General features: G+C 33.5%; 1 protein-coding gene across 5 annotated transcripts in view; it reads right to left on the reverse strand.

Annotated features, from left to right (window-relative positions):
* Positions 1-4,475: 4,475 nt before the first annotated feature.
* Positions 4,476-17,902, reverse strand: part of nup93 (nucleoporin 93) — a 77,464-nt gene continuing 64,037 nt past the window's right edge. For all 5 annotated transcript variants that reach the window (XM_028809374.1, XM_028809373.1, XM_028809375.2 and 2 more), the window contains 9 exons: positions 16,644-16,770; positions 11,094-11,166; positions 10,810-10,854; positions 10,279-10,395; positions 7,996-8,114; positions 7,771-7,888; positions 5,580-5,663; positions 5,150-5,275; positions 4,476-4,706 (listed from right to left, as the gene is read on the reverse strand). In XM_028809374.1, coding sequence (XP_028665207.1) covers positions 4,596-4,706; positions 5,150-5,275; positions 5,580-5,663; positions 7,771-7,888; positions 7,996-8,114; positions 10,279-10,395; positions 10,810-10,854; positions 11,094-11,166; positions 16,644-16,770 — 920 coding nt within the window. In that variant the 3' untranslated portion in view covers positions 4,476-4,595. The remainder of the gene's footprint in view (positions 4,707-5,149; positions 5,276-5,579; positions 5,664-7,770; positions 7,889-7,995; positions 8,115-10,278; positions 10,396-10,809; positions 10,855-11,093; positions 11,167-16,643; positions 16,771-17,902) is intronic.

Here is a 17,902-nt window from a genome sequence, read left to right on the forward strand (position 1 = left end):
GTTGTCAGAGAACCAATACATTTACATGTGAATTATGCAAAAGTTAAAGGAGAAGTAAAGTAAATTCTTTAATAAAAGGTAAGAAAACGGGCTTTGTGCCTAAATTTACAACCATTAAGATTTCTTTTTGAGTTCCTGACTTTGTATAAAAAAAACACCCCACTTTTCCCTTGGTATTAAAACATAAAAAAGAAAACAACTATGAACGTTTTACATTTATATATCTGAAAGAAGAATACAAATAGAATTAGAACAAGGGGAAAATGTTTATTTTTAAAATATAAAAATTTCAAGTTTAAAAGACCTCAGAATTTTTACCCTATCTGACATTTTTGGTAGTCTTTTAAAATATATGCAAGCAATTAAAAAAAATCGACTGCCAATGATATAAGCTGTTTATTGACAAATGGACTGCATACATTTCGGAACTAAATGGTTAGTGGGTGATTATGAGATACAGAGACCCGTATGAAATGTCAAAAGAAATCATCCATTATTAATTAAACTGGAAATTCCTTTAAGCCAACATCCTGGCCTATGCCTGCCTGCACAAGAACATAGGACAAAGTGGAGATGGGTTAGAAAATATATCAGTAAAATTTCTGTTTATTGTTTAATGAATTATTCAAACACCAGATATACAAAAACATTCACAATTGGGAAAATGCAAACCTGGACTTTAAAAAAAAAAATGGACATAGCATCCAGTCCAGTTTTGTCAATAAAACATGGGACAAAAGAACTACACATGGCACTTGCTCATTCACCCCATGTGTACATAGGTCTCTGATGGGTATGCTCATCATCCATCGACATCCCCAAAGACATGCCTGCTAGGTTAACTACTAATTTCAAAATGCAGCTGGTGCAAGTATTTGTTTGCATGAGTGTGCCCTGCAATTGACTGGTACCCGCCTTGTCCATTGCTGCTGGAATAGATTCCAGCCACCTGTGGAAATAAATTAGATTAAGCAGGTTTGAAACAGTTGTAGGCCTAGATCAGTAAACCTGTATCAAGTTAACAGAAATAAAATTTAAAAAAAAACCCTTTTATTGGCTAACTAGAAAGATTACAATATGCAAGCTTTCGAGGCAACTCAGGCCCCTTCTTCAGGCAAGATGTAAGAAGGGGCCTGAGTTGCCTCGAAAGCTTGCATATTGTAATCTTTCTAGTTAGCCAATAAAAGGTGTCATTTGGCTTGGCTTTTCTCTACATTCATAATGGCTAACACGGTACAACACCCTAGTACCAAAAAAAACCCTGAAATAATTATATTGCCATCAAAATCTGATAACTTTGGAAATGTCTTCAATGGGAGAGTACATAAGCCCTGACAGAAAGGACCTTAATGATCATTAAAATTGTCTCTCAAAAGTCATTCATATTAATATTGTAATGTGTTTTTACTTAAATTGAAATAAGACACTCTGTAAAGTCTGGTCTCTAAATATGTAAAAACAAAGAGATATATGTATAAAAAGGCAACATTTAAAAAGAAAATTGCTTTGCAAAGATGAACCCTTCCTATGCGTTAAATGTTAAAAACCAAAACATTTGTATCAGATAAAAAACAAGCATTAAGAAGCTAACCAAAATTGCTTTAGAAGTCAATTTAACTAATTTTAAATGGATTTTCCACATACTTTACCAATCTAACTGCTAATCTAACCATTAGAAAGATTAAAAAATAGGTAATACGCTTATATCCTATACACAGGATGCTTATAGCTGTCGAGTGCACTATGACTCACTGAATAATAGTAGCACTTTCCTATAGGCATATATTAAAATAAACATGATTTGAAATAACTAAACTGCATAATTTATTTACGACATTAAAATATCAAGAATTAATAAAGATATAAAGCAAGCTTACCATAAAAGACCAGTCCAGATTACATACAAAATGTATCTATTTTCAGTACTTGACTTGAAACACGGAATATTATTTGTATATGTTACAAAATAATATAAGACCGCACTTTCATAAGGACCTTTGGTTGGGCTTTTCATATTTATATTTGTCTGTTCTTTGACATTTAACCCCACTGCTGGATGATGTGAACAAGTGGATTTGAAGTCTTAAGTAATAAAAGTTCAACACATACATCAAGAAAACATACAAAATCAGTGCATGAAATGAATTACAAATTAAGGAATTGAAAAATAAAAATATTTAAGTCTACAGCTCAGGATAACATGTTGTCAAGGTCACAACTATCTTACAAACGTACAATCACTTATGCTGGATTATATTACCAAAGATAAACTAGTCGTTATGTATTATTAAGTGTCTGGATGAGATATTGGACCAGCTTAGCTATCAGCTAAATAAACAAACTTGATAGATTAAACTGTTTTTTTTCTTATGTTCTAATTAATTTTAGCATAACTATATTGTAATTATGAGTGTCCAAATTCATCCCTTCCAGCATTTAAAATTTGTAAATTATTTACATGTGTAACAAAAAGGCATTTGAGTGCCCCCTGGAGGTTTAAATTTTAATATTTATGCCTGATATGCCTATACATATATAATTATACTGTACAATCGCAGTATGTTTAAAAAGCTACTCATGGCAGACCATTTTTACTGTGTGAATTCAGATGTAAATATGAAGGGAATATTAGTGTAAGAGCACCTAACATTTAGATTAAAAATATTTAAATAAAAAAAATTAAAGGGTACTTTCCCTACATATAATATATGAAATAAAATTATCTAAAATTAAATACAATCTCAGTCATTGACTACCTGAATGATTCTGAATCTACTCACCCCATTTTCATTCCATTTTAAAACAATTGCCAAAAAGACATTTTTTTGTCCTTTGGTGGATGCTGAATGGCCCAGTACTTGAAGTCTAAAGTTGGAAACTTGCCAATATACCTCAAACCCAGACACACCCTTAAACATTACATCAAGTTCAGATATCATCAGGCTCCTAGGAAAAGTAAATTAGACACAAATTCTGCTAACAGCGGAATCTAAATGTCTACACACCCTTATTTAAATTTCAGCTTTTTGTTGTATAAAGCCTGAAAAATGTCAAGATATATCAAAACCTTTTCATTTTTATTGAGATCTTATCACTGAAAATATTTAAGTTAAAAACACATAATTTATAGGAAACAATACATCAGTCCATTTAAAGGGTACACTCCATAATCAGAATTCTTTAGCTGTGTTCCCATTTAACTAATCACACACTGCAAATTCTTTATAAATGTAATGTGGGTTCGCTTGACATTGCATGCAACAATTCTGATTGCCTTTAAATAAAATCAGCTGTTTCTGAAAGATTTTTCAGTAAGGTTTCTTGACTGCATAATTATGATCTACGCTGAGTTAACAAAATCAAAAATGGTTACTGCTTTCAGAAAACGGATATAATAACAATACAAAAACATAACCTGTATTATTAAACATGGTGAGGTTTATCATTAGATACTGGAGGAGTTATTACATCACAGGAAAAAACTGATAACCCAGAAAAAAAAGAAGACCTCATCAAAGATGCTACCAAAAAGTCAATGACAACTATTTTGCATATTTTCCATAAATTTAGGGGTGGAGTAAGAGGCCACATTTAGTCTCTCAAACCAATATGGGAAATTTTTTATGGGCTGATGAAGTCAAGAATATTTTGGCTGGGATTCTAAAAGATATTTTTAGTGCTAGCGTGGTTCACCATCCTAAACACATTACTAATGTAAACCATGGGCTGCAGTAGCAGAGGGGCCAACAGAACAGTTTGAGGCTGCTTCTGTTTAGAAGGGACAAAGCTTCTGGCCAGGATAAAGAGGAAAATGAATACCTCTAAATATCAAGATATTCTGGGACAAAACCTGCAGCATGTTGGCAAAAGGCTGAAGAAGAATTTCACACTTCATTATGTAAAAAATGTGTAATTTTGCTTGATTTCTCATTACACTTCCTCATGACAATGACCTAAAGCACACAACTAAATCAAACAACCAATTGCTTCAAAGAGAACAATAAATATTCTAGAGTAGTTAGTCAATTCAGAGCCCAGACTGCAGTTCTTTGGAAAATGTGAGGAGTTGTCTAAGGAGGGTTCTACACAGGATATCTTTTAGCAAGTTGATTGAGCTTCTGCAATGTGGTATGAGAGAATATTGTAAAATGAAGGACTTGTTAAGTTGATAAAGACATATCCAGACTTACTTACTGCTGTAGTCAAAACAGAGCCTCAACAAAAGCTGAAATTTCAATAAGGGCGTATATCCCTTTGATTTTCACTATAAATTAAACCCGAAGGCAAGCACTATGCTAAAATAATTATGAGAGTAATGGTGCATAAAATCAAACCAATGAATCATGGTCTGAGTTTCTATTCAACTGTAAGGTAAATATATTTTATGGATGTTCAGTCTACCTACACCAACAAAAATAACTTAGAACATAAAATTAAAAACACAAAAAATGAAAAAATGAAACAAACAAAATAAATTATAAATGTAAACTAAAGGTATTTTATTTCAACCAAGTGAAAATACAAATAAAAAATTGACAAATGTAGATGGCTGTCTTTAACCTAAGGAATTTGTAAGTCTCCTGTAGGCTACTGCTTCAGTTCATGAGCACCTCCATTTGTACAAGTCGAGCATTTGTGTCTCCTGCCATGCGGTAAGGAATCATCCCTGCAAAGGTTATCAGAGCACGTGCTTGGCTTCGCAGTTGCTACAGAAGGAAAAAAAACAAGAGCTTTGTTAAGCATGTTCTTTCAAGTTTTGCAAAGAAGTAGAGGTTCACAACTGTAATTTACCTATAAAACAAAAATGTCAGTATCAGATTTTTATTGTATTTGTTTAACAGAAATAAGCAGGGTTATGTTTTCCTATTGATACAAAAATCACATATTGCTTCTGGCATCTCTAATGCAGAAAAAGTTTTAAAGGAATGACAATGGATACCTTAGCAAATTTTATAATCTGTGAACTGGACTTGGTGCAAAGGCCTGAAGGAATTAATTGAAGTAATCTTTGCTATACCTTGGTGTGGGCTCTACTAGTCTCTCCAGAGATCATAAACATGAAATGAGTAAATAACTACAAAAAATCTGTCAGCAGTATGTTGTATTGGCTTAAGGCATCTACTCACTTTAATTAAAATTCTGAACTTACTGTCTCTCTATCTTCCACTGCTCTTGGAGTCCTTGCTGGAGTAGCTGTTGTTCCTCTTAATTTCTTATATTGAGTATACAGAATATTCATAGTGGCAAGTAGAACTTCTGAAAGGTTATGACGAATCTGTATTCAAAAACATCAACATTTTTATTCACTTTGAGAACAAAATAAAAACAAAAAAGTGACATAAAATTTCCCAGACTTGTTTTTGTACAAATTACTTTGTCACAACATGTTAACACTTTGGAAATACAGACATTCACCTGTTGTGTGAACACATATACAGCCATATTTGGAGAGTTACCAAATCACTATTTTATATTCATATTCACCAACTGTACTAAGAAATTAGTATGAAATCAAAAATGAATAATTTACAAAACAAACTAATTCAAAAATATCACATATGGTTTTACTTAAACTTTACCTCATCACTGAAATTTTTAAAAGCATTCACTCTTTCTTCCACACTGTCCTGGCTGAGTGGGACCAACTTGAGTCGCTCTATGACCTTGAAGAATTATAAAACAAAAGCATATCATATAAAAGAATAATTAATGTAAATAACTGTACTTGTTAATGCAATTATAATTTTGTTTAACAATATAAATTAAATATGTAAACAGAAACTGTGACATTAATGATAATGAGAAGCTTTTGTGTACAACTAGCATGCAGTCTTTAAGAGAAATCTGGTTACTTTAGAAACATTTCTGGAGCAACTGTGCTAAAGATTCTGTATAGTATTTGAATGATGAACATCTGAATTATTGATCATTTTTCTTTGCTTTCCTTTCTGCAATATATTATCATCATTAAGTGATCATGTTGGTTTATTCCAACTACTAAAATTGAACAGTGATATTACGTACAACAGTTTAAAAAACTAGGAACTTTCGTTAGTGGTGTTCATTGGTGAATTTATAGTGAAGCGGAGTGTCTATATTAACATAGCAGCTGTTACAGTTTTTGATTTTAGTTACTGGCCTCTGAAGATATTCAGTTGCTGAATATTTACTTGTTCACCAATTATAAGATGTTTTGCCTTAAAAATTCCCTGCTAGAATTCTAAATGTTCAAGGTTAATATTAGTACTGCCAAATGTATTTTTTGACAAAAAATAAATAAGAATTTCCTACATTTAGGTTACAAATGCATTAATCAAATTATTTTGCATTAAAAAAACAGAAAAAACTAAATGCTACTTCATGAAAAACTCACATCGAAAAGACTATGTTGTATCAAGTGTAACGAAGTCTAAACTCTATTCATTTTCCATCTTAGACATAGTCATTGCTATCTCCTCAATAACTAAAGAAGATGACTGCAGCAAAAGGTCAAATGGTCAGCAGTCAGAAATGGGTAGGTTCAGAAATACCCACATATACATAGATGTTGATCATACTGTCTCTCTTTAGAGAAAGCCGAATCTGTTTCGATTTTCTCATGCAACTGTGGTTCTCACTGCTTGAAAGCAAAATAGCCCTAACATACATTGTATCTGCTTACTATTTTGGGGTTTTGAGCCACTATAAAATAAAATGCAAAGACACTTCTCACATTTTGCAGTTTCTGGAAAATCGTTTTAGACATGCAAGCCAAAAAGCAACACCCTTTATCTTCATGTTTTGAACTGATGTCAACATAATAATAATAATAAAAGAATTTCAACTGCAAAAAAATAGCTTTATTAAATGAGCACAAAGCCTTGAAAATGTAAAATACGTGTTTCCAAAAGGCTAATATACAGTATATGGTTAAAAATTTGTGAACACCTGACAATTACACATTTATGAGTTTGCTGGGTATTCTATTCCAAAACCATGGTCACTAATATGGAGATACTAGCCATCCCAACAATGACCTCTTGTCTGAGCTGCGATAAGGAAAACACAACTGCTGCCTGACGATCACTTCAGAGAGAATGAGGAGGAGCTTCTTTCCACGGTGCATCTGCATCCTAAATGAGGACAGTGTCTAGAGCTATATAATACCCTTATCTGTTAATTCTCTTGTATTGTTTATTATCTACTTATTTATTACATATTTTTATAATTTTAATAAAATGCATACAATTACTGTCATTTAATTTTTTATTTTTTTTTATTTTATTGTTATTTTATATTCTACTCATTGCAGTTTAACAACTAAGCATTTTTTACTACATATTGTACTGAATGTAAAATTGTATATGACAAATAAAATTTGATTTGATTTACAGTTTTATGTGCTATGCACTTTAGCACTTGGTGGTCCCATTTTGTGAGTTTGCATATTCTATCACTTTGTGCCTGAGCTGTTGCTGCTCATAGATGCCTCCATGTCACAATAACAGCAGTTTTAGTTGAACTGGGCAGATCTAGCAGAGCAGACATTTCATGTTCTGACTTGTGACAAAGGTGGCAATCTGTAACAGTGCCACATTTAAACTCAATGATCTCTTCAGTATGACCCATTCTTCTGCCAACGTTTGTCAACAGAGATAGCATGGCTATTGCTTGAAATTATGCACATGTTAACAATGAGTGCAGCTGAAACACCCGAACTCAGTGATTTGGAGGGATGTACACATACTTTTATTCCTATAGTGTATTTATCTATAGAAGTAAAACACTCACATCATATGACCTATCAATGTGGCCAGCATGGTATTCATCAAAAAATGTTATAAGATCCAGGAGGAGATAGAAAGTGCTGTTGATTGAGCTTTCAGCAGAAATACTCTGAGATCTATAGCTGTAAGACAAAAATTATGTTACAAATTAATAGACAATTTTTCAATATAAATTATGTTATTGTTAAAACATATATTATTCAACAAGAACAAACTTTGTTCTACTTACCGCTCAGCAATTGCCAAAGCCATGTTTTTTAATCGTTCTTTGTTGGACTGAGGAGCACTCACTTGCGATATTACAGGACTCAGAAGTTTGTTCATCAGCTCCAGCACTTTATCTGGGTTCTGGAAGAGAAAGAGGGAAAAATAAACACATATTTATAAGTAATTTGAGAGACTGATTTCCCCTTAGCTAGTCCTAGAAATTCCCATGTCAGTATGTGTATTTTCAAACATATGACCTTCACCTGAAAAAACACTTAAGTAGTTTGTCAGTCTCTTTCCTTTCAATAGTAAGAAGTGCACAGTAGTCGCTGAGCGATATATACACTGGTGAAAATAAATATTGAAAACATGAACAATTTCTAATTGAGCTACTGACATGACATTTTCACCAGATGTTGGTAACAACCCAAGCAATCCACACATACAAAGAAATCAAAACAAATAAGTCCATAAATTACGTTATGTGAAATAAAATAGAACAACACAGGGAATTAGCTTTGAACACATGGAGGTGCAAAAAGGCATAGAAAGCCAAGGAACCAGCTGAAATCTGTCAGTATTTAGAAAGCAACCCTGCCAGGTCAACATTTGCTCCACATTCCCTAGCAGAACACTCCTACTATATGTTGCAGGAGTAACTGTGTTTAATTAGTATTATAAAATTCTTCCTGGGTCTATGGGCCCTAAAGCAGCCAGAAGATGTTGCCAACTTTGTTATTCCAGCCTGTGCTCACTCTCACTACTACAGGGGACTTCAACATCTGTGTTAATATCTAGGAAGCCTGCCCTCTGTTGTCTCAGGGAAATACTGCACATTTCTGAAGCCTCATTCATCATTCAGTGCTAAAAAAAACTCAGCCAGATCTTTAATTTTTCCTTGTAGTCATTCATTAATCCTTATCCTTAAATGTTCTTCTTACCTTCTGTGCAGGGGTTTCAGAGATGGTTTTATTACTTTTATTGTGTGTTTTATTTATTTATTGATAATCATTGTGCACTGATAACATTTGCTGGCTGCCTCCCATGTTTGCTTGTGTTGCTGCAGCTGTTATAAATATTAGGCTGGCTGCATGGGTTGTATGTAAGATGTGTGAATTTGTGAAGGCAGCTGCTCTGCAGTGCTTGTGTTTACCTTGCATTTAAAAGAGGTGACATGCCGAAGGTGAGTAGTCTACTTTTTCCTGATTTTTGTGGAATGTTTAGGACATTCTTTGCTGTGTGTGTTTTTTGTTCTTGCTAGTGCCTTCTGTTTATCTTTTGCATTTTGTTTTTTTTTTTGCATTTTTCACTGCTCTTCCATTTTTGCCTTTTTTGTAGGCAGGAGGTTTGGAAGGATGAAAAGATGAAGTACACCTTTACAGATTACCTTAAAGGGTTTTTATTAGTTTTCCTGGATAGGCTCAGAGGGAAATAATGATGTACTGTTTGTCTCTCCCTGTCACTACAAAAAAAAAAAAAATTAAGTGCAAATTAAGTGCACCAGGCCTCTTTTTGTTTTTCCTAAAGGTTGAATCCTGACAAGCTATAATCAAATGTAAATTTAGTAAAATACTCTATAATGTTTAGAATAAATTTTCTGAATTTTATAAAACCTAATATGGTGGAAATTTTAAGTGTTTATTTTTTTACTTTATGATTCTACGTACCAAAAAGTTAGGGGCATCAACCTCATTAATCAATTTATAGTTAAACACAAATATATCCAAAACTAAAGTCAAGCGCCTACATTTCCTCTCCACAAATGTTTCATAAATGTCATTCATATATGTGAAATATTAATTTTTACTCTGTGGTGTTTTCTGGGTTTTCTTTTATTTACACAAAATCCATAATTGATCTGATATTGTAGTCTTGCTACATTCTTCATAAATATTAATGGAATAAGAATGGCAGCTAACCAGAAAAAAGTATCAGAGACTAATCATGCATATGTGAAAGTCTTCTAACCTTAAAACTTGTTTAAAAAAAAAAGTTGTCTTTTGAAATATCCATATATCCTTCCCTTATTACGGTAAATGAAATGTCCGACCCATGTGAGCCTGATCTAATAATTGGTTTGTTCATCCACCCATCAATTTTATAAACCCAATTTATTTTGTACACAGTTATAGGAAGCAACTGGTGCAAGGCAGAAACTAATCTTGGATTGAACAGCAGAAAATTTCGGGAAACCATGGCATATGTGCCCATACTGGACCAATTTTGCATTTTTCCAAACAATCCAATAAAAGTGTGTTTGAATAAGACAGTAAACTTTGTCTCACAATCAAAATAAGAACTTTACCTTTGCAAGGTCATACAATTTTACAGCTTCTTCAAATATCCCTTTGTTTTCTGCTTCTTGTGCTACTTTGTATGTGATGGCTTTTGTGTCACCAACAAACTTATCAATGACACCAGACTAATAAAGAAAACAGGAAAAGAGGATAAACTAGTATTATACACCATATAATATACAAAATCTCTGCTACAAACTGGAGGCTATAAAATAAATGAAGTAATTAAAACATTTTAACAACTCAAATTAAACCTTTTCATTTATTAACTATACTACACAAATTAAAATTTGGTATTTTTTTTCCCAAGATATAAAAATGTATAATTGCATTTATTATCCAATTGCATCATTCAGCATTAACTTTCTGCATATTTAAGTTTACCAAATTACTTGCTATAATTATAATGCACATCTTCTACAATTGTTAAGAAAAAAGTAGACCAATGTAAAGTAGCCTATAAATAAAAAGTTATATGTATTGTAGAATATATATTAATTTGCTTAACCTTCTTTTTAGGGATGATAAAATGATTGTACCTTTCTGGTCCCGTCCTTTTCTAATCGTCCAAGAAGCATGTCAAACTGCAAAAGATATATATGGATAAAAAAATTATATATGACAAATATTTTTTAAAGATATTGTGACACTTTATATATAACACAATGTGCCTGTGGAGGTTTGACTCCAGGTACCACTGTACCATAGGATTACATCTTCTATATAACATAATGGAAATAAATTAAAACACTAGTGCAACTATTCTGAATCAGGTAAAGCCAATTCATAAAAAATGCAAAAGCTTTCAAATTTGGATATGTACCTCTTTGCTCTCGATGACGAGCTCGCTGACACAGCGCATGAACATGCTCTCCCCTTGGCTGTCTTTCTCATTTCTAGAAAGGGCAAAAGTAAAAGGAATAAATAATCAACCATTCTGAGTCAAGGATCACCTATCAAAAACTCTTTTGAGGTTACACTGAGGCCTTACAGGAGAACATGAACAACTACTTAATCCAATGAAATTTTTCAAAATAAAACTTAATTATGTAAAATCATTTAAACTACTACAAATGATAGAGAGTACTTAATTTAGTTTATTATTTTTTTGGAAAAGACTTTTGTGGGAATGGTAATGTTAACTGTAAAGTGTTCTACACTGCAGAGATAAGCACTGGCTTTGTCAAGGATTGCTTTTACTATGAATAGGCTGAACACATTTGAAAAACATTTCTTATTTCTCTTCCATCCATTTTATCATTTTTTGAACAGGCTAAATCCAAAGATTAGGCTTGCAGGGTGGGGGGCTTGGAAACCTGCACTATCAGCTCATGGTGAAAGGTAGACAAATTCTAGATGTAGTTAATTACAGGGTGCACTCAAACCAGGCTAATTTAGATTTTCTACTCATCCCAGCACACACATCTCACAACTGAGGAAAGAAAACCAGAGTATAGAGGAAAATGCACAACATGCTAATTCCCATCAGGCTAGGGTTCAAAATCATTTGTATTTATTTTGTATAGCTACTGAATTGATATCTAAAAACATAACATCTAAAGGCAGGTTACCATGAGTTTATGAAGGCAATTGTTTTTGCTTACTCCTTGGCAGAAACATTTCTGCAAAATTCTAAATATGCTACATGCACAGAAGATAAATGTACATTATTCCTAAAAAGTGTATCAGTTGTGTCTTGTTACAGTCAAGATTTAGAAATATTGCACATTTTGTAAATTCTGTTAATGTTAGCTAGCTTCCTGGAATTACAGAGAAAGAGTCCCTGTCTACAATGTCAGACCAGGATCCAGATCAGTCTTTCTCATTTAAATTCTATATCTCATTGTACACCAACAGCAAAATTCAAAGATCTCATAAACCAAATATAAAACACTGTGCTGTTTTATTTCATATAGTCAAACTGGGTTTGTCAAAGGAACATAATTAGTACCTAATCTTTGATGTATTTTTAACATAAAATATACATCAGATGTATCAGTGTCCCTGAGATTTTATTAGCTCTGAAACAGCATTTGGCCAAGCCGAATGGAGTGACCTACAGAGACATGCAAACTTTGTTTTTTGACCCATTATATCTGCACAGCTTAAAATTAGCCCAGAAGCATCATTCAAACAAAAAATAAAACCAACTTAATTTTAAGATGTAGCAGAAGACAAACCCTTTAATCAACATTTTTACTCACCACTGCACCTCTTGCAGTTTACCAGGATAAACAATCTGAGGTGTGGAATTTTTTTTCCCCAGTAATGACATGGTCCTTTAAATTACTGACTCACACTCATTAATTCAATGTGTATTAAATATAAATGTAAGATTAGTTTTGGTAAGATTATGTAAGGGATGGTCAAAAGATTTTGAGCCGGGCCTATTAAGTAAATAAACATCCTCGCAGGTCGTACAGTGGCCTCACAGTAAGGAGATCATGGGTTCGTGTCCTGGGTCCTCCCTGCATGGCGAGTGCTTTGAATAGTGAGAAAAGTGTTATATAAATGTAAAGAATTATTTTTTATTATTAACATCAGTAAAACCAAACAAAAATCTCCATGAACACTAATATACTTGTTTTAACCTAAGCTAATTTTACAGATAAAAAAAAAACAAAACATGATGTCAACTTCTTTTGTAGCAGACTTGACATATTCTTCCCTGCCATACTGTGTCCCACTGAGGTAGCCCTTTAGATTAGGGATGCCTAAGACACATATTTTAGGGATGCTTAAGGCAACCTGGCTAACCATCTTGTATTTATCAAACTGTCTTGGGATCAGCACAAAAAGTTGTCAAAAGCTCCATTTCAAGTAAGAGGCATATGGAATTCTGATGTGAGAATCTACACTATACTGTTACCATGCTGTTTCACCTTGCTCACCTGGACGAATCCTTAACCACACACAAGAGTAAAATTTTAATTTTAAATAAGTGAAAACTATATTACCTTATGAAGATTTTTTTAAATCTAGAAGGCTTTTATCACTGTTCTCAACTAACTGAACATGCTGAACCATTACTATCATTTTGGCTATTTCAGTGCTCTTGAATGATTGCTTCTTACGCACTGTACCCCATTCTTGCTTTTTGGAGGTAAGGGATAGGGTATCAACTGTTTCAGTGGTGAGACTCTGAATCCATGATAGGCTTCTGTCATCAAAGATTTTTAATACTGAAAACATACAGTGAAATCTGCAATTAAAGCTCAATTAAAATACTCTTTTCTTGTTTACCTTAATAACATTCTTACTTCAACTATTAATAATCTTAAAGATTATTCTGTGCTATTGTTTGAAAATACAAGGTATGGCATTAGACAAATGAGTGTGAGGGCACAAACTAAAAAATATCTAAATTATACAATGCAATTTAACCACAACAGATATATAAATCTACTGGAGTAATGCAATACAGCACAGAAACAGATTTATATGTAAAAAATACCTACATAATGGATATTTAATTGGACTGGACTGCCAATACTGATGCTCTGTGCAAGACAGGACAGAGCCGACTATACTTCCTTAGAAGGCTGGCGTCTTTCAACATCTGCAATAAGATGCTGCAGATGTTCTATCAGACGGTTGTGGCAATCGCCCTCTTCTACACAGCGGTGTGCTGGGGAAGCAGCATAAAGAAGAGGGACGCCTCACGCCTGGACAAACTGGTGAGGAAGGCAGGCTCTATTGTAGGCACAGAGCTGGACAGTTTGACATCCATGGCAGAGCGACGGGCACTGAGCAGGCTCATGTCAATCATGGAGAATCCACTGCATCCACTAAACAGTATCATCTCCAGACATAGGAGCAGCTTCAGCGACAGAATACTGCCACTGTCCTGCTCCACTGACAGACTGAGGAGATCGTTCCTCCCCCAGACTATGGGACTCTTCAATTCCACTCGGGGAGGATTAATGTTAACATTATACAAAGTTATTGTCTGTTATATCTGCTTTTTTATCAATATGCTGCTGCTGGAGTACGTGAATTTCCCCTTGGGATTTGATTGACTGACTGACTGACAGATACTCACTCTGTCTACCTATCTATCTAATGTTAATATCTAAGATTGTATTATGGCCACCTGACTGTAACAGAGTACTTATTGAAGTGGGTAGAAGACAACTTTCAGCTAAAACAGAATTATAAAAATCTTAAACATGTGGCAGAGACAGGTATTTAATATTACCGGAATTACCTCACATCAAGTGTATTTTCTCACAAGGTGTCATTTTGCTTGGCTTTTCTCTCTATTCTCACAAATATAAATTTTGTGGCTTTTTCCCAAACTTCATTGCATGATGCTAACCTTATCATTACTAAGGATTGTTGACAGTACATTAGTGAAATAAATAAATGTATTATGTCAAACAGAACTGCAGTATTAGTATGAGAGGGGGTTAAAGCCTTAATCATTCTCCCATGCTGTATCAAGTAAAAGCACTATTAAGGTATTTCAGTGGAGGCACTGTAGGCAAATCATGTATAATTACAGTTATACGTAATAGCACACTGTAGATGTTTTTAGCTTACACAATCCTGAGAATAGTTATAGGTCTTGACTGAAGGACAGCACACAACAGATGTGAAATACAAACGTGTATATTTTCCTCAGGAATCATATATTATATATATATATATATATATATATATATATATATATATATATATATATATATATATATATATATATATATATATATATATGATTCCCCTGCTCAGCAATTGCCCAATATAGAATAATTAGTGGTATGACCTTTTTGGCTATCACAGGATGCACAGTATCAGCAAAGCACAAGGGGGGCTGATTATAATGATCTGTAAGTCTTTGCAGAAAAAGCAATGCAGCCTCTATGCACTTCTTAGCTGCAAATATTTTGAAACAGATGGAATGAGGTCAGAATGAAGAAAACAAACATACAGTTGGCTAGACCATGGAAGAAGGATGAAGGAAAGGACAACACAAGAAAATAATTGCAGACATTGTGTGTTCTAAATCTCAAGTCAGCTATCGAAAGCCACAAAACAATAACTTAAGAAAGGAATGTTGGGCCCCGATCATAAATTCTATAGATAGATAGATAGATAGATAGATAGATAGATAGATAGATAGATAGATAGATAGATAGATAGATAGATAGATAGATAGATAGATAGATAGATGTACTATATATGTATCATATCTCTCTTATAAAAAAATCTTGGAAGAAGACGAGACGATTTTCACAGAGAGACACTTATAAGTCCCGCGAGACGAGTCCATGCCTGGGGCCAGAAATAAAGGACAAAGAGCTGATGACAAAGTACAACGTTGTAAAGAATTCAAAAATGTTGGCACGGTCCACATGCAGAACAGGTTAGAGATAATGGAAGTACGAAAATTTGAAAGTCTCAATAAAAAGGATAGTAAAGATCGCATTACTGCGAACAAATGGAAATTATTACTCGGTGAAATAATGGAACAGCGAAAAAAGATATTGAATATATTGTTTGGATTTAAACTTTAAGTTGGAGACTTGTAGATCGTCTAAGTCATGTTGCCACCGAGAAATAAAAAGATTCCAAAAATGTTGGTGTGGTATGAAGTCCCGTGAAACTGAGACTTTTAACATGAGATTCTTTCAAGTCACGCCCTAATACTAACAACTTTTTTCAAACAAAACCACAGTCATGTGAATGCTTTTGTCAGACACAGTTCCTGTGCTCTCAGCTCTTATAAATTTTATCAGGACAATAATTTTATATGTTCTAGATGACACGTCAACGACTAAGTGAAGAAGAAAGAGCATGGACAAACTTTCAAAAAACTCATTTTTTAGAGAGAAAGAAACAATATTCACTCACAGGCAGTTATACGTTGCGTTGTCACAATGTAAGTCCAACACGGAATCAAAATTCAATGAGATCTTGAAGAAAAGTTAATTCCAAATATTGTTATAACTAAAGTTTTAAAATAAATGTGAAAATAATGCATATGTAACAATTCCCATAAAAATAATCTCTTAAAATTGTATATCCGGTTAACCAAACCTAAGGTTTGGCGAGCGAAGCCCCCTAGTATTACAATCAGAAAATTATTCAGACTCAGAAATTATTCAAACCAGTTTATTTCTAATAATTTTGTAAATATTTCTAAAATCCTTGTGGCTTAATATGTCTGAAAAATGTATTTAAATAATTTTAGCACCAGGCTGAAACATTGCAAAATGTAAAACGTGATGGTGTCTTAACTCTTTCTGAAGGCACTGTATATACACACACATGCACACGCACACACATACGCACATAAATTATACATACATATATATAAAAACATATATAAAAAAAAATAAAACACCTTTGTGTGCATATGAAAAAAAATTACCGAAGGAAAAAAAAGTACTGTAGTGCTTCTCTGGGGTCAGTTGATTCAAACTTGCGTGTATACAACATGAGTAATCGGATGAAATTCAGTCGTCGTATCATGTGGGGATCACCAGGTTCTTGGCTTACTGTGGATAAAACATTAATAAGTATGTAAAAACTACAAACCAAAAGCTAAGCAAACCAAAGAAACACAAGCCTCAATAAAATTTTACCTAAATAGCATACTTTCCCATGTGATATTAAGTGAGTATGAATGAATTACCTCAACTAAAGAAAGAATTGTTTTAAAATGAGATGACTAGAAACTGTAGTCCCTTTTAATCAACTGTTACATCAAAATGTAAATATCAAAACAGCAAACCTAATATATATAGTATGCCTTGTCAAACTAACACCACAAATATTCCACCACAATACTTAAGGATCTTATGTTTTGACTTCTGTGACTTTGTTCAGTTATTGAAGAATGGGTACAGTATAACTATATCCAAAAGCTTCCACTTCCTCTGTATTCATTATTATACTCCATATACCTACTGCCAGTTACAATTTATTTATGAAATACAAGGGTAAGTACAAGTTTGGATAAAGATGGCTTTAAGAAGCTAATAATATGTATGTAGTTGTTGATGCATCTATACTATATAACATAGTGGCCTCGAGTTTATGTTTACTTAAATTTTCTCTCAAAAGGAAGTGTGCAGAATGAATATAAAGGATAGTAAAAATATAGAAAAATATGAAAAATGCACAGTAATGAACATCATGTTCAAGCTTTACTAGTTTTATTTACTAGTAAAACTCCATTTGGAGTATACTATGTAGTTCAGGTCACATTATCATAACAGACATGGCTGCTTAAGAAGGTTACTAGCAAAAGCAATTAGCTGTACCTCTGGACTTAATTATACTGAATGTTCTGTTTTATAAAACTTGGAAATTAAATTTCTTTAGTCTGCTGCCAAAAAAGCTTGAAGGGCTGAAACAAGATTTTTAAAACTCCCATAGGCACTGAGAGAAATCACTGCGGCACAGTGGTCAGAGTTGCTGTTTCATAGGTTGGGATTCTTTGCCCATTTGTTGCCTGTGTGGGTTGTCCTACCAGTACTCCAGGATTCCATCCAGCTTCCCAAAGATGTGCAAGCTAGTTTGACCGACAGTGCAACATTGGCCCTGTGACACCTTTCCTTTGCCTAGTGCTGCCAGGATATTCTAAAGCTCCCTATTGAACATGAACTGGATTAAGCAGATTTCAAA

Source organism: Erpetoichthys calabaricus, chromosome 9 (genome assembly GCF_900747795.2).
Source record: "Erpetoichthys calabaricus chromosome 9, fErpCal1.3, whole genome shotgun sequence".
In the NCBI taxonomy this organism is placed as follows: Eukaryota; Metazoa; Chordata; class Cladistia; order Polypteriformes; family Polypteridae; genus Erpetoichthys; species Erpetoichthys calabaricus.